We start from the raw sequence: 19,213 nt of genomic DNA on the forward strand, positions 1-19,213 counted from the left end.
ACGTTCAGACAGACAGACATGCAGGCAGGCAGGCAGGCAGGCAGGCAGGCAGACAGACAGACAGACAGACAGACAGACAGACACGATGGAAAATTAATAAGTGCATTTCCTTGTTACTGTGGAATTGTCCAATATAGAAATACGATTCTTTTTAAATTCTAAGCAATTGTACAGACAAAATTCTTATTTTATATATACAGATAGATGAGAGACAACTGTTGGGAACTGAGAAGATATGGATCTGAAAGAAATAGTTTCTTATGAATTAAGAGCGTCATCCTTTAGTGACCATACCAGTGCCTGTGACATGCATCGACCGAGCCAGGGTGAGCACTAAAGCTCGGTTCAGCTCCTCCGACTCAGCCGACACGAGAGTCTTGGGCTCGCTGAGAAACCGGGACAGCTGTGGCTGAACTTCAGCACTGCCCAGGCCCGTGATGAGACGTAAAGCTGTGCTTTCAACACTGCAAGGAAAAAAATAGTACATAACTCAATGTCCAGAAACAGTCCTAAAGACAACAAGTGTCGTAAGCACTGTAAGGGAAGAGGAACAAACAGGTGTATCAATCATAGAAAGCCCTAAGGATGGTTTCCTGTGGTTTCCCATTTTTGTTGGAGCTGTACCTTAATTAAAGCCACGGTCACTTCCTTCCCGCTCCTAGACATCTCCTATCCCACTGTCCCCGTAAGACCTAACTGTCCAGTGGCAACACGTCAACTGTCAGTTTAGAAGTTAAGTCATTTAGAGAATAGAGCACGAGATCTTCTGACTCACAGAATAGGAATCAGTCGAGGGATACACTTTATATAACGTGTAACATTTATTAAATGAAGACCAGTTTAGATTCTCTTGGAATCATCATCAGTTCAAAACAAGTACTGTAACTAAATCAAAAAGGTATGTGGATTACACACATTTAACATAAAAGTTGCCAATTCCACAACCTCCAATTACCTTAACATAGGCACTTTTATAAGATTGTCAATTTTGATACAAGTTTTTCTATTTTATTTGATTATTTTTACATAATATTTTTAAACTTTGCGCAATATTGCATATACGCATTCCAATTATTTGTGACTTAGACTCTAAGGAAGTTCTTTAAAATTCAACATGTTTTTATGACATACAACTCATGTCAACCATTTTAAGTGTATTTTAAGGAAAATTTTTGTTAAATGTGTGTTAATCCAGATACCTTTCTGAACTGTTTATTTCTTTTGAACTGATGATGATTCCAAGAGAATCAAAACTGGTTTTCATTTAATAAACGTTACACATTACAGTCGAAACAAGTTAAGACGTCCCTCTCTAGTGCTTTCCCTGGTTATTAAGCCATTATTCCGAAGTCCCAGGATGTGTACTATTAAATACAAGCTAAAGAAACCTGGATAGCACATTTACATCAATCTTTAGTACCGTATTCACGCGAATAATCCCCGCATTTGAGAAAATTTGAGGCACGAAATTGGGGTGCGGGTTTTATTTGCGTCAAGGTTGCCAACACACTCCTCACTCACCTAGTTCTCGATGCTGAGTGTACAGTTATGCTTTGTGCAAACGTAGATGGAAGAAAACTGTCCCCATATGTCATATTTAAACAGAAATCAATTCAGACTTTTAATTCGAAACTGACTTTACATTTTTCAAAAATTAGTTACGTATTTTACAGAGTAATTTAAATTCAAAATTTCTCCACGTCACGATTGAATGCGTCTTCTGGAACGTGCAGGGGTAGCTTTCCGCACTTTCACTCACTTCGGTGTGTCTATAGTGTGTTTCACAGTTGAAAATAAGAGTGAAATCGTAATTCTTTTGTATTCAGCGTTTTAAGGAAAGCCACAATATCACGTAGCAGGCAGTACGCGGGAAAGCAGAATCTGCAGAAACTGGCGAGGGTTGGCATTTCTGAATTACAAGATGCCTGTAAATTCGAAATCACATAACTGGAAGTCCGATTTCTGTATTACAAAGACTTCGAATTAACGAGGTTTTACTGTATCACAAAACTAACATCAGATTTTGGCGGTGTGTCTATTTCAAGTGTTTACATTGCACGAAAAGAATTATCCACCATCGGTCGTGTTACTGTCCAATAAAAAGAGACCAGGTGTGAGAAGTATTTTAGGCCCGTATTCACCAACGTCGGTAACTTTTGCTGTTATCTTAGACTTTCAAAACTCGGATGTGTCATTATGTCGGATAACGTTCACTTCCGTATTCACCACTGAATTTATTATCTCGGTTTACCAGAACTAAGTTTTCATTTCAATCTCAGTTTGAACTGCATTTTTTCATACTGACATACAGAAAACAAATGACAACGTGCTGCCGCCACTATCGAATTTAAACAAGTTTTTGATTCCATTCGAGGTTTGCAAATAATTTGCATAAATTATGTCCGCTATTGAGCAGAAACGGAGAAAGAAGCCTAATATGACTTTCCAAGAGAGTGAATCGTTATTGAACTTGGTGGCAGAAAGCATTAACAAAGGGAATAAGGAAAACCAATTATAGCCTACACATTGTACGTCACTCAAAAAATAAGTCAGTATTCTTTCATTCTTCATTGAAAGTCACCCAGTCGTGTACCGTATAAGATATTAGCTATAATCGAGAATTCATTTTAGGCCTACCTATGTGTTGGGAGTTCCATGTTATGTTTGGAAGCTTTAGATATCCTAAAATGTGTCTGAAAATCAGAGTCGTCGTAGTCCTGGAAATATGTCGCACGTTCTTTTATCCATCTAGGACGTTTATTAATTGCATAATCTTGATCATATTACTCGTCGCTGTGATTTTATCTTTCAATTCGATATTCCAGCCACCTACGGGCGTTAGACGTGGAATGTGACAAACTTGTAAGTAATTTAGGAGAGGATTCTAGTGATGCAAGAGACAATGAATCTTCCCATCTACAGGGAATCGAGCCTATTGCAAGTTCAGATTAATGAAATACCTGTCACGTAAGTAGACCTACTTGTTCATTTTCATGGAAAATATATTTCATAGCAGTGATATTTGCGTAAAGACCACATGGACCTCGTGGAGTGATATGAAATATTTGTTTATGCCTAAGTTACTCTTCTGATGAAAAGAATTTTAGTTCATTTCATTTTCTTCAAAATGAGCGTTTTTAAAATGAGGGTGCGGGCATTATTCGACAGCGGGGATTATTCAGGTAATACGGTATGTTCGTAACTCCCACCATAAGAAATTTAAATTACTATCCCCGGCCACGTTGCACACACGACAGGCCAGCGACAACTGGCCTGGGGTAAAGATTTGGTAAGGAACTTAATTTCACAGCGCCGGAGCGCGGTTGCGTGTCAGCCTACAGCTGCAGGGAGCATCAGTCCAAAGCCAGTCTTATTCTCTTTGCGCCTGATATGTTACAATTAAAATGAAAACAAGAAATAATGTGGTTCATCCTATTCAATACAAGGAAAATAAGAAATGTAATGTTACATTCTTATTTGATTAAAAGCGGTACCGGTTTCGACCACTATTCTGGGTCATCATCAGCTAATTAAATAAAAATATAAAACAATGCAAAGGAAAACAATAAGTAAAGGATAAGTCATTCACTAAAAGCAGATCAAGAAGCACTGTAACACTATAGGGATTAGCACTGCGTGGTGTAAGATCCTAAAATCCAGAAGTCGAAGATCAGTCATTTAAATGAAGCAAGGTGCAAGTTCTTGCAGAGCAGCATAACATACGTAACATCTGGCACTGTGTTTCAAAATGTTTATGAGAATTGGAGAATAGTTCAGTGAACAAGCCTGCAAATACTGCTAGGTGTGAAGTTATAATAAAATTTAATAAATTTGAAGTCCTAAAATTATATAGAAGTCGAAGATAAGTCACTCAAATGAAGTAAGATGGCAAGTTCTTGAAGAGCAGCACAACATATATAATGTCCAGCACTGTGCTTCTAAATGCTGATGAAACATGGTGAATAGTTCAATGATCAAGCCTGAAAATACTTCTAGGTGTAAAAATATATAATACAATTTTATATAATTGAAGTATATACTATAACCTTCCAATGAATGTTGGATTGGAGACGGTGAAGACATTGGAAGCTTATGGTAAAAATAAAAATCAATGAAATCGTATGTCCGATTACTACACGTGCAAGTGTGACAGAAACCCAAATAACTCGCTCAACGCTCAACTATATGAACAACAGGCAACGGATTGAAGGTATCGGCAAAAATGATAAGATCTGAACCCCGTTAAGTTACGGTGGATAATAAAAATAATAATGTCGTGGCACATGATACAGGATCAAGTAAATATCGCAGTTTCCTCAAGTAAAAGTTTAATCAATGTAAATACATGGCGAGAATATCAATGATAGAAATATATCGGAGGCCATGGAATGAGTTGAACTAAATGGGCTAAGTTCAATCTGTACATGATGGCCATACCTTGCCTATCTAGTCCGATGCGATTTGATAATAGAGATTGGTGATGAAATTGTCAATTGATAACCGAAATATTATATAACAGATTATTGAATGAATACTTTTGTAACAGAATTAAAAACATTGAGCTAACAGACTACTACACGATACATAGTTTGGATATCAAAGATATGTACTCCAACATTCCTATTGTAGATACTATAAAAATAGTAAGAAAGAATTTAATGCAACACAGCAAATTAAGCACGGTGGAAATTGAAGAATTTTTAACATTACTAGAATTTACTTTGGAAAATAACTATTTTGTTTTTGACAACAAAATTTACACACAGTCTAAAGGCCTAGCAATGGGTTCGCCGGCTTCAGGTATTTTAGCTAACATATTCATGAATTACATGGAATATAATAAAATAGTGGATAAAATAGATGGATTGATTACATGGTTGAGATACGTCGATGATATATTTGTTATTATCGATGAACGAAAGGTTAAACCTGATGGTATATTACAGTATCTAAATACTTTGGATAGACATGTGCATTTTATGGACAGTTACTAGAAATTCTGGTCATTTTGATTTTCAAATTTTCAGAAAAGCTGCTCAAACAGATACTATTAAGCACTCTTAAGTTCTCTTTACTCTTTGATATGATGTATTGGGACACATTACTCCTTCAAATTGTAAAACAGAAGATTGTGTCATATTGTGCTATTCTTTGATCTAACCACTGATAAAGGGAATGGTTGAGATTTCCCGAAACATGTATGGTTTAATTAATAATGTTTCTTTCATTTAATGAGTGTATTGATCAAGGCGGATTTAAATAAACTATTATAAATAGTTATATTATACATTCAGACCAGTCAATACGGACCAAACACAATATTAACCTATCATGGTTAAGTTTATTAACAGTAAACGATTATGTAAGAGCACTCCAGATTAAGAAGTCAGGTGTTTGTCAAAGTCAGATGGAAAGCTAGGAAATATGGAGAAGTCTTTTAAAAGCAAACCGTCCGTTATTATTGTAACCTGGTATTAGATTTTGTTTTCAAAATAAGAGAAGTTTATAGTTCTGTTGGAATTTTAGAGGGTATCAGAAGTGTTGCACACGTATCGGAAAGATATTAGATGAGAAGCTAGACTGTAAGACAAAATTGTCAATTGCTAATTGTTATGAGAACAACTTTTGTAAAAAAAAAAAAAAAAAAAAAAAAAAAAAAGTTGCGCACCTAGTTCTCTTGAATAATAAGGCAAGTGTTGTACACAAATACTGTAAATTATGTTAATGCATGTAACTCTACTCTAACAGTTTATTACAAATTCCAGGTATAATGAGACCAAGGAATACTGGAGATGATTATGAAATGATTATGAATCCCAGCATTTTGCGCTAAAATTATACAATGGTCTCAAAAGACCAGAGGAGAGCTGGGATGGACACCAATGGTTAAAGTCTCAATACTGGAAGATGAGAGGTGTCTTCATCATGAAGCCAACGAATGATAAGTACTCTAAGTCAATGTTTCATTATCCCGCTATGTAGCTGCTTTTAAGTAGAGTAGTGTGTTGTTTTAAATGTCAAAACTGTGACATGCTAAATTTCACAACTTGAAGGCAACCGTTTTATTCATCAATCATTGCCTTACTATGGATAGGAATATTGTAAGTTATAACGTGAATGATCCTGAATTATGATACATCGTACGCTATGTCATGTGAATCTAAGCGGTTACAGGCAAACGTTTTGCAGACAGACTTAGGCATGGATTATACCCGTGTTAATATAGTGTCATTATGAAGAAATTTCAGTTTAATTCATGGTTTCGAATATATGTTAGGAGGAGTCGGTAATAAAAGGTGCGTGATTCAGAATTATCTACGATCATATTCTTATGTTAAACCTAGTGTTCGCGAATGAAATTGCGATGTTGTTGCGATGATATGGTGTTTATTAATGATGTTAAGATGTACAGTCTTCGTAATGTGAAGTGCCTAAGTATAATTTTCTTTAATGAAATGAGAATTCGTGAGCATGACTTGTGAGTAATATGATGAAGGGTTTATTGTGATAGGGTCGTCAAAATATGTAAATGATTGTTGTTACATGGATCGTCGTGAATGTGTCATTGGGATTATGCAGTTTATAGAATGATGCGATGTACAGGTCCTGATGAGATTTATTGTAGTGGATATTGAATTAGTCGTGCATACGGATTTGATTTTACTGATGAATGGTAATCACTTAGGCATAAGGCGATAGCTGCAATGATATTTCGAGGCATTTCGAGGACACTGATGGTATGATCATCTAAAATTAATTAAATACAAGGTAGGTGACTGCGCACAATATTGGAATGACATAAGATCTTTACAAATTAATGATATTATATAGTTGAGAACCATGTCACAAAATGGAATGTGTGATCTTCATTTATATATGGTGAGTAGATTAATTTTTCTTGCTAGCTGAATTTCTTCTTATAAACTCTTGAGTTGCCACTTAGAGCTGATGTAGTTCTTACAGGTCGATTTCACGGAGGACACCAGAGCTGCAATCATCGCAGTTTTTGAACCACTGTAGTTGATGATGATTATGTTTTCAAATGTCCATTATTTAGGTGCAGATGCCGATGGAGCTCAGAAGAAATCAATTTCATTTCCTATTTGTTCAGTGTTATTATTTGAAGAATTATGATGTTGTCTTACATTATTTGATCATTTTCTTGACCTAAACTATAATGATGCGTTCAAGTTGCTAGATAGATTTTTGACAAAATAAGCAATGATTTAAACATAACAACGGGATGTTGAGACATTTGAGTCAGTGAATAGGTGTGCCAAGCCAATAAGAATCAATGATTTTTAACCATCAGTTTGAAGATGAATGCGGTGAATGATGGACTTATTTTAAATTTTAAGCCTTCAGCATTGTGATATTGACTTTACTTTGATTCTTCCAATTAATTTGAAGTTATCATTGATGTTGTGAACGAAATATTAACAAGGGTCAGAAGAATATTTCCTTTTAATTAATGTAACTTTCAATCATTTCCAACATCCATTTGTGTTGCTTTTTATTTTCTTAGCATTGTAGTTGATATTTTAAACATTCTTTTTAGTCATTAAACGGAAAATCCTTCCGTGAAGAGTTATATTTTTGGTGTTTCTCATTTGATAGTGTAAGGTACATCAAGATGATAGCCTAGATTAAGGTATTAATTAGCGATCTTCTTCTCACATCAGTCGAATCAATTTAAATCCAACCATATGATTCTATGACCCAACTCAATGAACTTTCACATCCCATGAGTGGAACCTCTTGTATCTCCACGTGACACCGGCCGAGGCGTAAAGTAACATCAAGAACCCTGAACTTAGAGATGCGTGAAAGGTCACAGTAAGAGATTTAATTTATTTTGTCACCCAACGGTGGGGCTTGATTTGAACAAACAGTAAATTTATCTGTTACCCAATGGTGGTACTCGAGTTGAAGAAATAACTGTTATTTGATGTCCATCGGTGGATCCCAAGTTGAAAAGAAGATAGAACAGATATTGCTCATGGGACGACTACGTGAAGAAGAACTTGAGATGATATCGATAGTGAGAGTAGGCACTGAATTTATGACATCTAACGTCGAGACACTGACATGATTGCTTATGAAGGAAGTATGGAGTATTTAGATTTATTAATAATATTTGAAGGATACGTCCGTTAAATAATATTAGGATTTAATTTAGTTTATATGAAACAATGGAAGGATATTCCGTAAACTTGGTCTCTTGTTAATTGGAATAGTTAAATTTTTAATTTGGAAATGATGTAAAAGTCTTGGTTCTTGGCACTTATCGTTGGTTATCCATCTCAGTTTAAGTCGGATCTGGAGAAACCTATATATTTAAAGTACTGATTTGTATTGTAAAGTACGATAGGCAAGAGTAGGGAGCATCGTGTACGAACATTGATAGAGAATACGTGAAGGATTGCTTAGAGATTGAGAATGAATCACAACGTTAATAAGTAATGACTTAGGAAAATTAGAATGGCATCACTCGCGCAAGTCAAGTTGTTGCTAGAGGAACTGGCAGGAAAGATGAATAAAATGCAGGAGTCGCAGGAAAACACGGAAAAGAGAATTCAGGAAGTATGTGAGTCGCAAGAGAATACAGAAAAAAGAATTCACAAATCGCAAGAAAATGCAAGAACAGAAATTCGTGAAGCACAAGAAGCCACGGAAATTAAATTCTTGAATCACAAGAAAGTACCAGGACAGAAATCTGAGAATCACAAGAGAACAAGAAGACAGAGATCCATGAAGTACAAGAAAGGATGCAAGAGACAACGAGAAATGAGATTCATGAGTCACAAGAAAGAATGCAGGGAAACTTTAGCAAGATCACAGAGATGTTACAACAGAATATGAAAGTGATGCAAGAAGAAGTTTTGTCGCTTGGATCAAGGATATCTGAAGTACAAGGGGATGTACAAAACCTAAAGGAGGAAGTAAATGCAGCGATGAACGAAAATAAAAGTTTTCAAGCAAAATTTGAGGAATTAAAGGCCAATTTTAAATTGAGCATTCAAGAATTACAAGTTCAAGTCGATCAAGACCTTAAAGAGCTCAAAGAAGAGGTTGACGTAATGCAAGGTAAGATGAGAGAATCCAATGAGAGTTGGCAAGAAAAATTCAAGAAAGTAACAGATGAGGTGAATAGTACCAATGAAAACATACAGAAAGAGATAACACAGGCCAGATAACATATTAATGATAGATTTAATCTGGTAGCAGAAGAGTCGGATGAAAATAAAGTGTTAATGAGTCAGCAGATAAAAGGGCTAAAGGATGACTTAAAAGGTATTCAAAGATATCCAAAACCTCAGAATTGAGAATGAAACTAGCAAAACTTTGTTATCATCTTTGATTGATCGCCATACGTTGGCTGAGGATGGAAGGAAGACTGAAATAAAGAGTCAATTAGAGATGCCACAGTTTAGCATCGATGTTAATGATAATGGAACAATTCACACGGGAAATGGAACCCAAATCATCAATATAATATGAACACATGAAGACAGGCCTAAGAAATTTAATGGAAAATATAGGATCTAGCATGACTCCTCGCAGATTTCTTAGTGAGATAGAGGAATATTTTCAAGAGGCGAAGATATCTCCAGAACGTCAGTTGAAGACAGCTGAGAGACGTTTAGAGGGAGCACCGCTTACTTGGTACAAGGCTTTCCGATATGTTTTTGAGGACTACGCTGGCTTCAAACAGGCTTTCTTAGATAAATTTTGGGGAGATGACATTCAACAGGGAATCAGGCTTGAGTTATATTCAAAGAAATATTCTCTGGCAGGACCGAGCAGATTCGCTGACTATTTTACAATGCAATTCCATAGATTAAAAGAGCTTGATTCACCACCCACAGAGATGAAAATGGTCCGTGCAATACTTAAACAATTTCCCCGGGACATACAACGATTGCTCACTGCAGCGAACGTTCAATCTGCAGTGCAGGCAGAGTCAGTACTTAGGCAGATTGATGGTATGACAACACAGGTCAGTAGTCGAGTTATAAGACATGTCAATCCGACAGTAAACATGGTGACACCGGCAGGAAATGAAGGAGGAGAAAGAAATGACAGATAAAATGAATATATTCAAGAAGAAGGGCCGATGACGAATAAAGATTATCAAGGAGAAAAGGATAGGAATGGAAAGGATAATAGAACACACCAAAAGTGGGTACCATTTCGTAATGAAGATCGAAAGCATCCCAGGTATCATAGAGGTACAAGGTGGAATCGATACCGAGATAAGCGGCCGTATCATAAGAATGGATACCGAGAAAATATAAGACGGTCAGATACTCGACAACATGAAGAGACGAGTAAAGAAAGACAAAGATATCTTGACAAAATGAGGAAACAACAAGAAGGAAAACAGTGGGAGAGAGCAATACAGAATCAGAACATGAACGCCGATTGTGTAGGTACAACAGCCTACTGTATCAACAGGAACAAAGAAAGGAAGGCGCAGATGAAGTACTGAATCCTGGAGCTACACCATTTAATAATAATAATAATCAAGGCAACAGCGGGGTGAAAAACAAAAACTTCGTTTTGGAATCAACATTAGATAATGAATTTAATAGATTAAGTTTAGATTACAAGCAACACGAATGGATTATAGCAGGGACTGAATCTTGGGAATTTGAACCTGGCGAATTGCTATATGAAGATGGTCAACCTGATGGAATGAGATTAAAAAGAGGACTACCTGTCACTCGGTTACGATATTTGGTACTCGAGCATTATCATTATTAGATACTGGTGCGGGCATTAGTATTATTTCCAAACTATTATTCTCGGAATTGCAAGATAAGACACATCTATCCATAATTCCAGTAGCTAACATGAAAATCAAAGGCATAATTCCAGATAAAGTTACAAAATGTAAGATACAGGCGTACTTACCAGTTGAAATCGGAGGAATTGTAATGGAACATCCATTTGTAGTGATGGATAGAATCCAGTACAATTTGATTATTGGATCTGACTTCATCAGAGAGAATAATATAATAACTGATTTAAACAAGGAGGAAATTAGAGTCAGACATGATGGCGAAGGAAAACAAGATGTCACAATTAAGATAGAAAATAAAGAAACGAGTGAGCTGTAGAAAACGATGAATATTTCGATAGATGAAGCTGCATACATCACCGAAAGAATAATGGAAAGATATTATATGGAAGATGCCGTGTGTGGTTGTACAATTGACAAAGGTATAGGAGGAAGTCCTGAACAACAAGAGATGATTGAGGATCTGCTGAAGAAACACAGTAATGCTTTTAAGAACCAGCCCGGAGCGGTGAAGAATTTCGAATACCGATTATTGGTGAAGGATTGGAGGCCATTTAAAATTAAACCATAACCGATACCGGACAAATTTATGCCTGATGCCAGAAAAGTGATACAGGAAATGATCGATAATGGCATAATCTCCAAGGCACATTCTCCGTACATTAGCCCGTTAGTGGTGGTAAAGAAAAGTAACAGTTCTATTCGCGTATGTCTGGATGTGAGGCAGCTAAACACTAAACTAATTCCGGAGTATGATAAAGCACCGATAATAAAAGAGATAACAGGAGATTTAGGATCATGAAGATTTTCATGATACTAGATCTGACTTCCTCATATTTTCACATAGTTTTGGAAAGTAAATCTAAATTATTTACCGGTTTCATGTTTGATAACCAAACATATATTTTCGAAAGACTTCCGTTCGTAATTTCCAATTCATGCGCTGCACTTATACAAGCTCTAGACAGAAATTTGAGACCCGAAGTCAAGGAATTCATAACTATCTATGTTGAGATGATGATGATGATGATGCTTGTTGTTTAGAAGGAACTAACATTGAGGTCATCGGTCCCTAATGGTACGAAATGAGATAACAACAAAAAATGAAAAGCATTCACTGACCAAAATTTAAAAAAAAAAATTAAAAATGTCATGAGAAATGAATGGATGGACATGAACACAACAAAAAAAAAAACAGTGGATGAGATTCAAAAAAGATTGTAAATAATAGTACTAGTGACCAAGGGACCACTTATAAAGCACAATGATGCTATTGGCACTTATCGGTTGTGAAGGAGAACCACGATAGTTCTCAAGCTGCGGTACTAATCAAAGGTAGCGTAAACTCACGGTGTTCCAAACATTAAGGTACTACTCACAAGTATTGTATGTTGTAAAGGTAACGCAGACCTATGGTGTTTCTCATACAATGGCGCCACTCATAGCCAACGCAAACCGATGAGGTTCCTCACCTAGGTGTACTAATCACGGGCGCCGGTATTCCCGTGGTGTTCCTACAGAGTGGGTACTAATCACTGGCAACGCAGACCTATGGTGTCGCTCGCACAGTGGTACAACTCACAGGCTACGCCCGGATGCGTGGTGTTGCTCACACGGGTACAACACACAGGCAACGCCCAGACCCGTGGTGCTGCACACACGGACACGACTCACGGGCACTGGAAACCCACACTGAACCCCACTCGAGTGCTACAAATCACAAAACTATGGAGTACCTAACAGAGTGGTACTACTCGCAAGTAAAAGCGACCGATGGTGTTCTGCGCGTGATGGCACTAATCAAAAGCAGTTTCATGGTTCCAACACAACCATTCCTCAGTCGCCCCTTTTAGTTCCCTCTCACGACAGGCAGGGGACACCATGGGTGTACTATTCGTCAGTCTCCCCCACCCGCAGGGGGTGTGTGTTTGGTCCGCGAGAGGTATTTTAATTCCCTCAAGTCCGCCGGCAAGCCGGTTAGGACCCCCCTATCTGCCACCTGGGAGTATCACCTCTCCCCCTTCTACGCCTGCGTAGCAGGTTTGTGGATCTATGTTGACGATATCGTACTAGCAAAGGCTACTTTCGCAGAACATGTGGTTAAGTTGGAGCAGCTGTTAAGTAATTTAGATGAGGCTGGATTCAAAATCAACCGATCCAAGTCAAAATTCTGCCAATCCGACATCTTATTCGTCGGACATGTGATTGACGGAATCTGCCAATCCGACATCTTATTCGTCGGACATGTGATTGACGGAATTGGCATAAGACCTAACCCTGTTAAGATCCAGGCTATATGTAATTTTCCGAAGCCCAGAAGGATTAAACATGTACGACAATTCCTAGGAATGATGCAATTCTTTGCTAGCCATTGTCCGAGATACACAGAAGTACTAGCTCCCCTGCAAGACTTATTAAAGACTAATAATCAGTGGCGATGGAATGAAAGTCATGACCAAGCTTTTATCAATGCTAAAAATTTGCTAGCCAATAACATCAAACTTGGATATCCAGACTTTGATCGTGAATTCATTATCCAATCTGACTCATCATCAGTTGGAGTCGGAGCTGTCTTGTACCAAGAGAATGGACATGGAGAGAACAATAGAATTTATTTGGCTTTTGTGAGCAGGAAATTGAGGAATCATCATCATCATCATCATCATCATCATCATCATCGGTTTGCCCTTCCAGTGAGCCGGGTAGGGTGTTGCCTATTCAAAAACATTTCGTTGTCCAAGACAGATTCCCAATTCCATCCTCTTCTCTCCACGTCTTCCCTCAGTTGGTCCATCCATCTTCTTCTTCTTCTTCTTCTTCTTGGTCTTCCAGCTGGTCTTCTACCTGTTATTCTCTTTTCCAAATAAGCACATGGTAACCTTGTGCTATTCATTCGTTTAACATGCCCAAACCATTTAAGTCTAGATGACCTAAGTCTTTCCTCCATCGATTCATTTAGACCTAGGTTAGATCGGATCTCATCATTTTTCACATGATCAAGTCGGGTCTTTTGGAGGGCAGTTCTAAGAAATTTCATTTCACAGGCTTGAATCCTACTAAAATTCTTTGATGTTAGTGTGCAGGTTTCCAGAGAATATGTAAGGATAGGAATGAAATATGACTTGTACAGGGTCATTTTTGTTCTTTGTGGGACTTTCTGATCCCATAGTAGGTGTCTAACGATGCTGTAAAAGTTAGAGCCTTTGGTTACTCTGTTTGTTATTTCTATCTCAGCTCTGTTATTACTAGCGATTACGCTTCCTAAATAACTGAATTGGTGTACTCCTTAAACTTGGTGGTCCTGTATTTTTATGTTGCATTCTGTATAATGTCTGCTGATTTTTAATGCTACTGTTTTTGATGGGTTCAATTTCAATCCATAATCATCAAACTTCTTACACCATGCATTCAGATTATTTTGCACTCCCTCCTCTGTTTCATCCCATATTGTCACATCGTCTGCAAACACCAGAGCCTGAAGATCTTTATTACCTTTTCCTTTTAGTTCCTTTAAAATGGTATCCATAACTGCTATGAATAGAAGTGGTGACAAGGCACTTCCCTGTTGTACTCCTTTGGTTGTATTGAACCATTCAGAGTGACCATCTCCAATTCTGACACAGCTTTTACAATTACTATATAGCATTTGGATCTTCCTAATAAGGTACTCCGGTACCCCAAGTTTTCTAAGACTTTTCCAAATAGTTGATCTAGGAACATTATCATACGCCTTTTCAAGGTCCATAAACACAATAATTAGGTCTTTTCCTCTTTCCCAGTGTTTCTCTGCCAACATCCTCAAAGCAAATATCAGATCTGTTGTGCTTCTTCCAGTCCTAAAACCATGTTGTTCCTCTTCTAAGATAGGCTCTAGTATATCCCTTACTCTGGCTTCAATGATCTTCTCCATAATTTTAAGGCCGTGTGATAGGAGGGTAATGCCTCTGTAATTTTCACTTTTCCTTCTACTCCCTTTCTTAAAGATAGGAACTATCACCCCTTTTGTCCAATCTTCAGGTATTTCATTATCCTTCCTTATTGTTCTGAGAACTCTATACAGCCACTGTATTCCTGGTGGACCAGCAGCTTTAATCATGTCAGCTGTAATTTTATCAGCTCCTGCTGACTTACCACTTCTCATCCTGTGGAGAGCTTGCTCTACTTCTGTCCATGAAATTGGGATATCTTCCTCTATTGTTTTCTGTCCTACATCCTCAACAGAGATCTCTTTAGGGCCATTTAGGAGCTTGTCAAAATACTGCCCCATTGTATCCGTGATATCTTTCATATTGCTGTCTTCAGGGCTGTAATTGCTTCTTTATCTGATCTTTTACTTCTAACTATTCCATATATCATTTTCATATTCCCTTTACTGTCTTCTTCCAGTTTAGTTGTAAATTCTTTCCAACTTTTCTCTTTTTCTTCCCGTACAATTCTCTTGACTTCCAGCTTTCTGTATCTATATTCCTTTGCTATCTCTTCCAATTTATTGTTGTCTATTTGGTCACTGTTGATTCTTCTGTCAGACTTAGCCACATCAAGAAGTTTTTTGGCTTTATTCCTTTTCATTATGGCTTCTTTCACTTTATCATTCCACCAAGATGTTCTTTTCTCTCTCACTCTTCTGCTTGTTCTTCCACATATTTTATCAGCACTACCAACCAGACTTTCCTTAAAATCATTCCATTCTTCATTACCTTTCTTTGTGTCTGTTATTGGTATTTTAGCTCTGATTTCCTCTTGAAACTGCTGTTTGACTTCCACATCTTTCAATTTCCAGTCTTTAATTCGTGGTTTTTTCTTCTTGTCTACTTTAATGATAGGTTTGGTGACTTTTAGGTCTGCAATGAGGAGTCTATGGTCACTATCAAGGCTCTCACTAGGTATCACTTTTACATCATGCATCTTTTCTCCACTTGACCTATCTGTGATGATAAGGTCTATCACTGATCTATACTGACCGTCCCAACTGTATCTCGTTATCTTGTGGCTATCCCGTTTCTGAAACCACGAGTTCTTCACCAGAAGTTGGTTTCGTGTACATAGATCAAGCAGAAGTTCACCCTCCTCATTTCTATTACCAAATCCATATGGACCAATAATGCCTTCATAACCTGACCTATCAGTTCCTACCTGGGCATTAAAATCCCCAATTATCATTATGTTCTCTTCATCAATGATGTCCTCTAGTTTTTTCTAGGAAGCTTGCTTTTTGGTCATCGCTACAACCCTGCTGGGGAGCATAAACGTGGATTACAGTTTGAGTTTCTCTATTTTAGCTTTGATTAATCTCTCATTGATGAAGGAGACATCTGTTACACTATCAATGTCTTTATGGAGTATAAAACCAACTCCATTCCTCGCCACTGCAGGATTACCACTCCAGTATAATTTATATCCGTCCTCTAACATTCTTGTGTTGCAACCTTTCCATTTGGTTTCACTTAGCCCTAGGATGTGAATATGTCTACGGTTCATTAAATCCGTGATTTCGTTGCATTTTCCTGTTAGAGTCATAACGTTTAAGATTCCAATCCGAAGCTTGTTTCTATGATCGGGTCTTCTCGTGCATCTTGAATGAACATCGGATATGACGTCGTCATTAGTTCCAAGAGTACTTGAAGTATTGTCAACATTCAGGTGACTTGCTAGGCCTAACGTACTAGAGGATTTTCTTTCAGGGTGGTCTCCCTTAGCGTTTGGCAGTCCCCTGCCTCACTACAAGGCAGCAGCTGATGAATTTATGTATTATTTCCCACGCAAAGGTCTCATCTTATCCAATCTTCTAAGGGAAAACTCCTCTGCTCGCAGCTACTGGTTTTCCCTTAGTTTGCCTGGTTTGGTATCGGCCGCCAGACCCTCGGCCAGACAGTCGCAGGTAGTACCGTCTACTGTCGCATACGATAGCAGAATATATTCTGACCTGACGCCAAAAATTGAGGAATCATGAGCTTAAATACACCACTACTGAACTCGAAATGTTAGTGATTATCTACGTCTTACAACAGTGGAGAAAGATAGTATACGGGTATCAGTGGTCATTAGGACTGATCATAAGGCGTTAACATTCGTGCTAAAGACCACGTTATCTAGGGAGAGGGTATCACGATGGGCACTCTATACATAACAGTTCAACTTGAAAATCAAGTTTAGCCCAGGTAAAAGTAACGTCCTAGCAGATAGCTTCAGTCGAAATCCAATGGAAGATATTCAGGAAGTCAATGCAATCAAAATTACTCAAGAAGATGAGGAATGCCTGGAAAATTTAAAACAAATGCCGGAATTACAGTTCGAAGATTCGTCCTTAAGAGAGATTACTGAGCACTGTCGGAGGAGATCAGTTAATGATGATCCTGGAAATCAAATGGACGATTATGTACTTGCAAATGACTCCCTGTACAAATATATAGACAAAGATAGGAAGAAATTAAGAGTGGTAGTACCACGTAAATTAAGATGCAGACTTATCTGGTATATTCACAGAATGATTGGTCATGGTGTATTGGACAAATTAGTGGCTACAATAGGAGAAACATTTACATGGACCGGATTCCGAGAACTATAAGCAGGATAGTTAAGACTTGTGACATGTGTCAAAGGGTGAAATACAATTCTATTTTATTGTATCAACCACCAATACCTGTGATACCATATTGCCCTAAAGAGGTGTACGCAATGGACTTGTATGGAGGTTTACCCGTAGGTACACGCGGAAACAGTTTCGTGTTGGTTGTCCCTGACGTGATGTCAAAATTCGTGTCACTTCAGCCCATTAGGAAGGCCAATTCCAAGTCAGTTATTAGGAGTTTGGAGAGAGTAATAATACCAAAAATGGGTAAGCCGAAGTGTATAATAACAGACCATGGGACACAATTTACATCAGCTGAGTTTTCAGAAGCCTTAAAAAAAATTAATATCCAACACAGATTTAGCTCTATAAGACATCCAGAGTCTAATGCGGCTGAGAGAGTCATGAAAGAAATAGCAAAATTTTCTGTCATGAACGTCAATGGACGTGGACTTCATGTTTACCAACGATAGCTGATTGTATGAATTTCACGTGGCATTAATCCATTGGCAACATTATTCACATGAATGAACGTCCGAAGCGTCCATGGAATGACATCATCGGTAGACCATTTGAGAAGAGACCTGATGTTGAGGAAAACATAAAACAAGCCCAAGCGTGCAAGAGAAAGCAGGCCGAAAGACGACTCAAGAAGCTAAGCCACAAGAGTTTCCGGAAACCGTTGGAGGTTGGAACTTATGTTCTCGTGAGGAAACCGGCTATATCATGTCCTATAGCGAGATTTTATTCTAAGTTCGCTCATCTTTACATCAGGCCATTCAAAATTATTGAAGTACTAGATAATAATGCATACAAGATACAGAGCTTAGACTCCAGTAACGTTTCTAATTTCAATGCTTCTAATCTGAAACAGTATAATATTCCTATTGTCAATGAGGAGGACATCAATCTCATAATGAATGAAGAAGGAGATGATGATGTATGGGATGATTACATGTCAACGGACAAACTAGAGTGAGTAATGTTAAAAACTACATAAGATCGGAAGGCAGGATAGCAGATTGTATTTCAAGATAACTGTGCATATAATTGTAAGACATGTGCTGATGATTAATCGCGAGTTATTTTCAATTATACGAGACATGGTAAAAGTCTATTACATTGAAAGAAAGGGTTAGGAGTAGTCTATGCATAAGTATAAAATTTCTACTGTCATACGAAATTTCATTTTTGAGTAAGGGGGGAATATAACCTTCCAATGAATGTTGGATTGGAGTCGGTGAAGACATTGGAAGCTTATGGTGGAAATAAAAATCAATGAAATCGTATGTCCGATTACTACACGTCCAAGTGTGACAGAAACCCAAATAACTCGCTAAACTATATGAACAACATGCAACGAATTGAAAGTATCGGAAAAAATTATAAGATCTGAACCCCGTGGTATCTCGTTAAGTTACGGTGGATAATAATAATGTCGTGGCACGTGATACAGAATCATTTAATATTAAGAATTTCATTATGGTCCATATTGAATCGAGATTTACAATGCTTATTGAAGATAAAAGGTTTCCACCTATTCAATACTGTAACCTATACTACAGGGGTTACACAAAACAAGGCACAAGTACAGTAAAGGGGGAAGGTAAGACCGACTACACCAAAAATCAGGAAACACTACACACTCGGAAAAACACTAGCTGACATTACGCGGATCTCCACCAACAACATATACGTAAATATCAGTAGGGCCAACTAGTGGACAACAAACCGGGAAGGTGGAAAGGGCTAGGAACCTACCAAAGGCATGGACATGGCTTAGATTGCGGATTCTGAAATAAATCCCCGTGACGCTTAGATTTGAAAAATATTATTTACCA

General features: G+C 37.7%; 1 protein-coding gene across 5 annotated transcripts in view; it reads right to left on the reverse strand.

The window, feature by feature from the left end:
• Positions 1-19,213, reverse strand: part of MED23 (mediator complex subunit 23) — a 507,528-nt gene that overhangs the window by 258,070 nt on the left and 230,245 nt on the right. For all 5 annotated transcript variants that reach the window (XR_010858539.2, XM_067136121.2, XM_067136122.2 and 2 more), the window contains exon 11: positions 295-464. Coding sequence is in view for 4 of the 5 variants with exons in the window: in XM_067136121.2 (XP_066992222.1) it covers positions 295-464 (170 nt within the window). In the remaining variant the exon portion in view is untranslated. The remainder of the gene's footprint in view (positions 1-294; positions 465-19,213) is intronic.

This window comes from Anabrus simplex, chromosome 1 (assembly GCF_040414725.1).
Source record: "Anabrus simplex isolate iqAnaSimp1 chromosome 1, ASM4041472v1, whole genome shotgun sequence".
In the NCBI taxonomy this organism is placed as follows: Eukaryota; Metazoa; Arthropoda; class Insecta; order Orthoptera; family Tettigoniidae; genus Anabrus; species Anabrus simplex.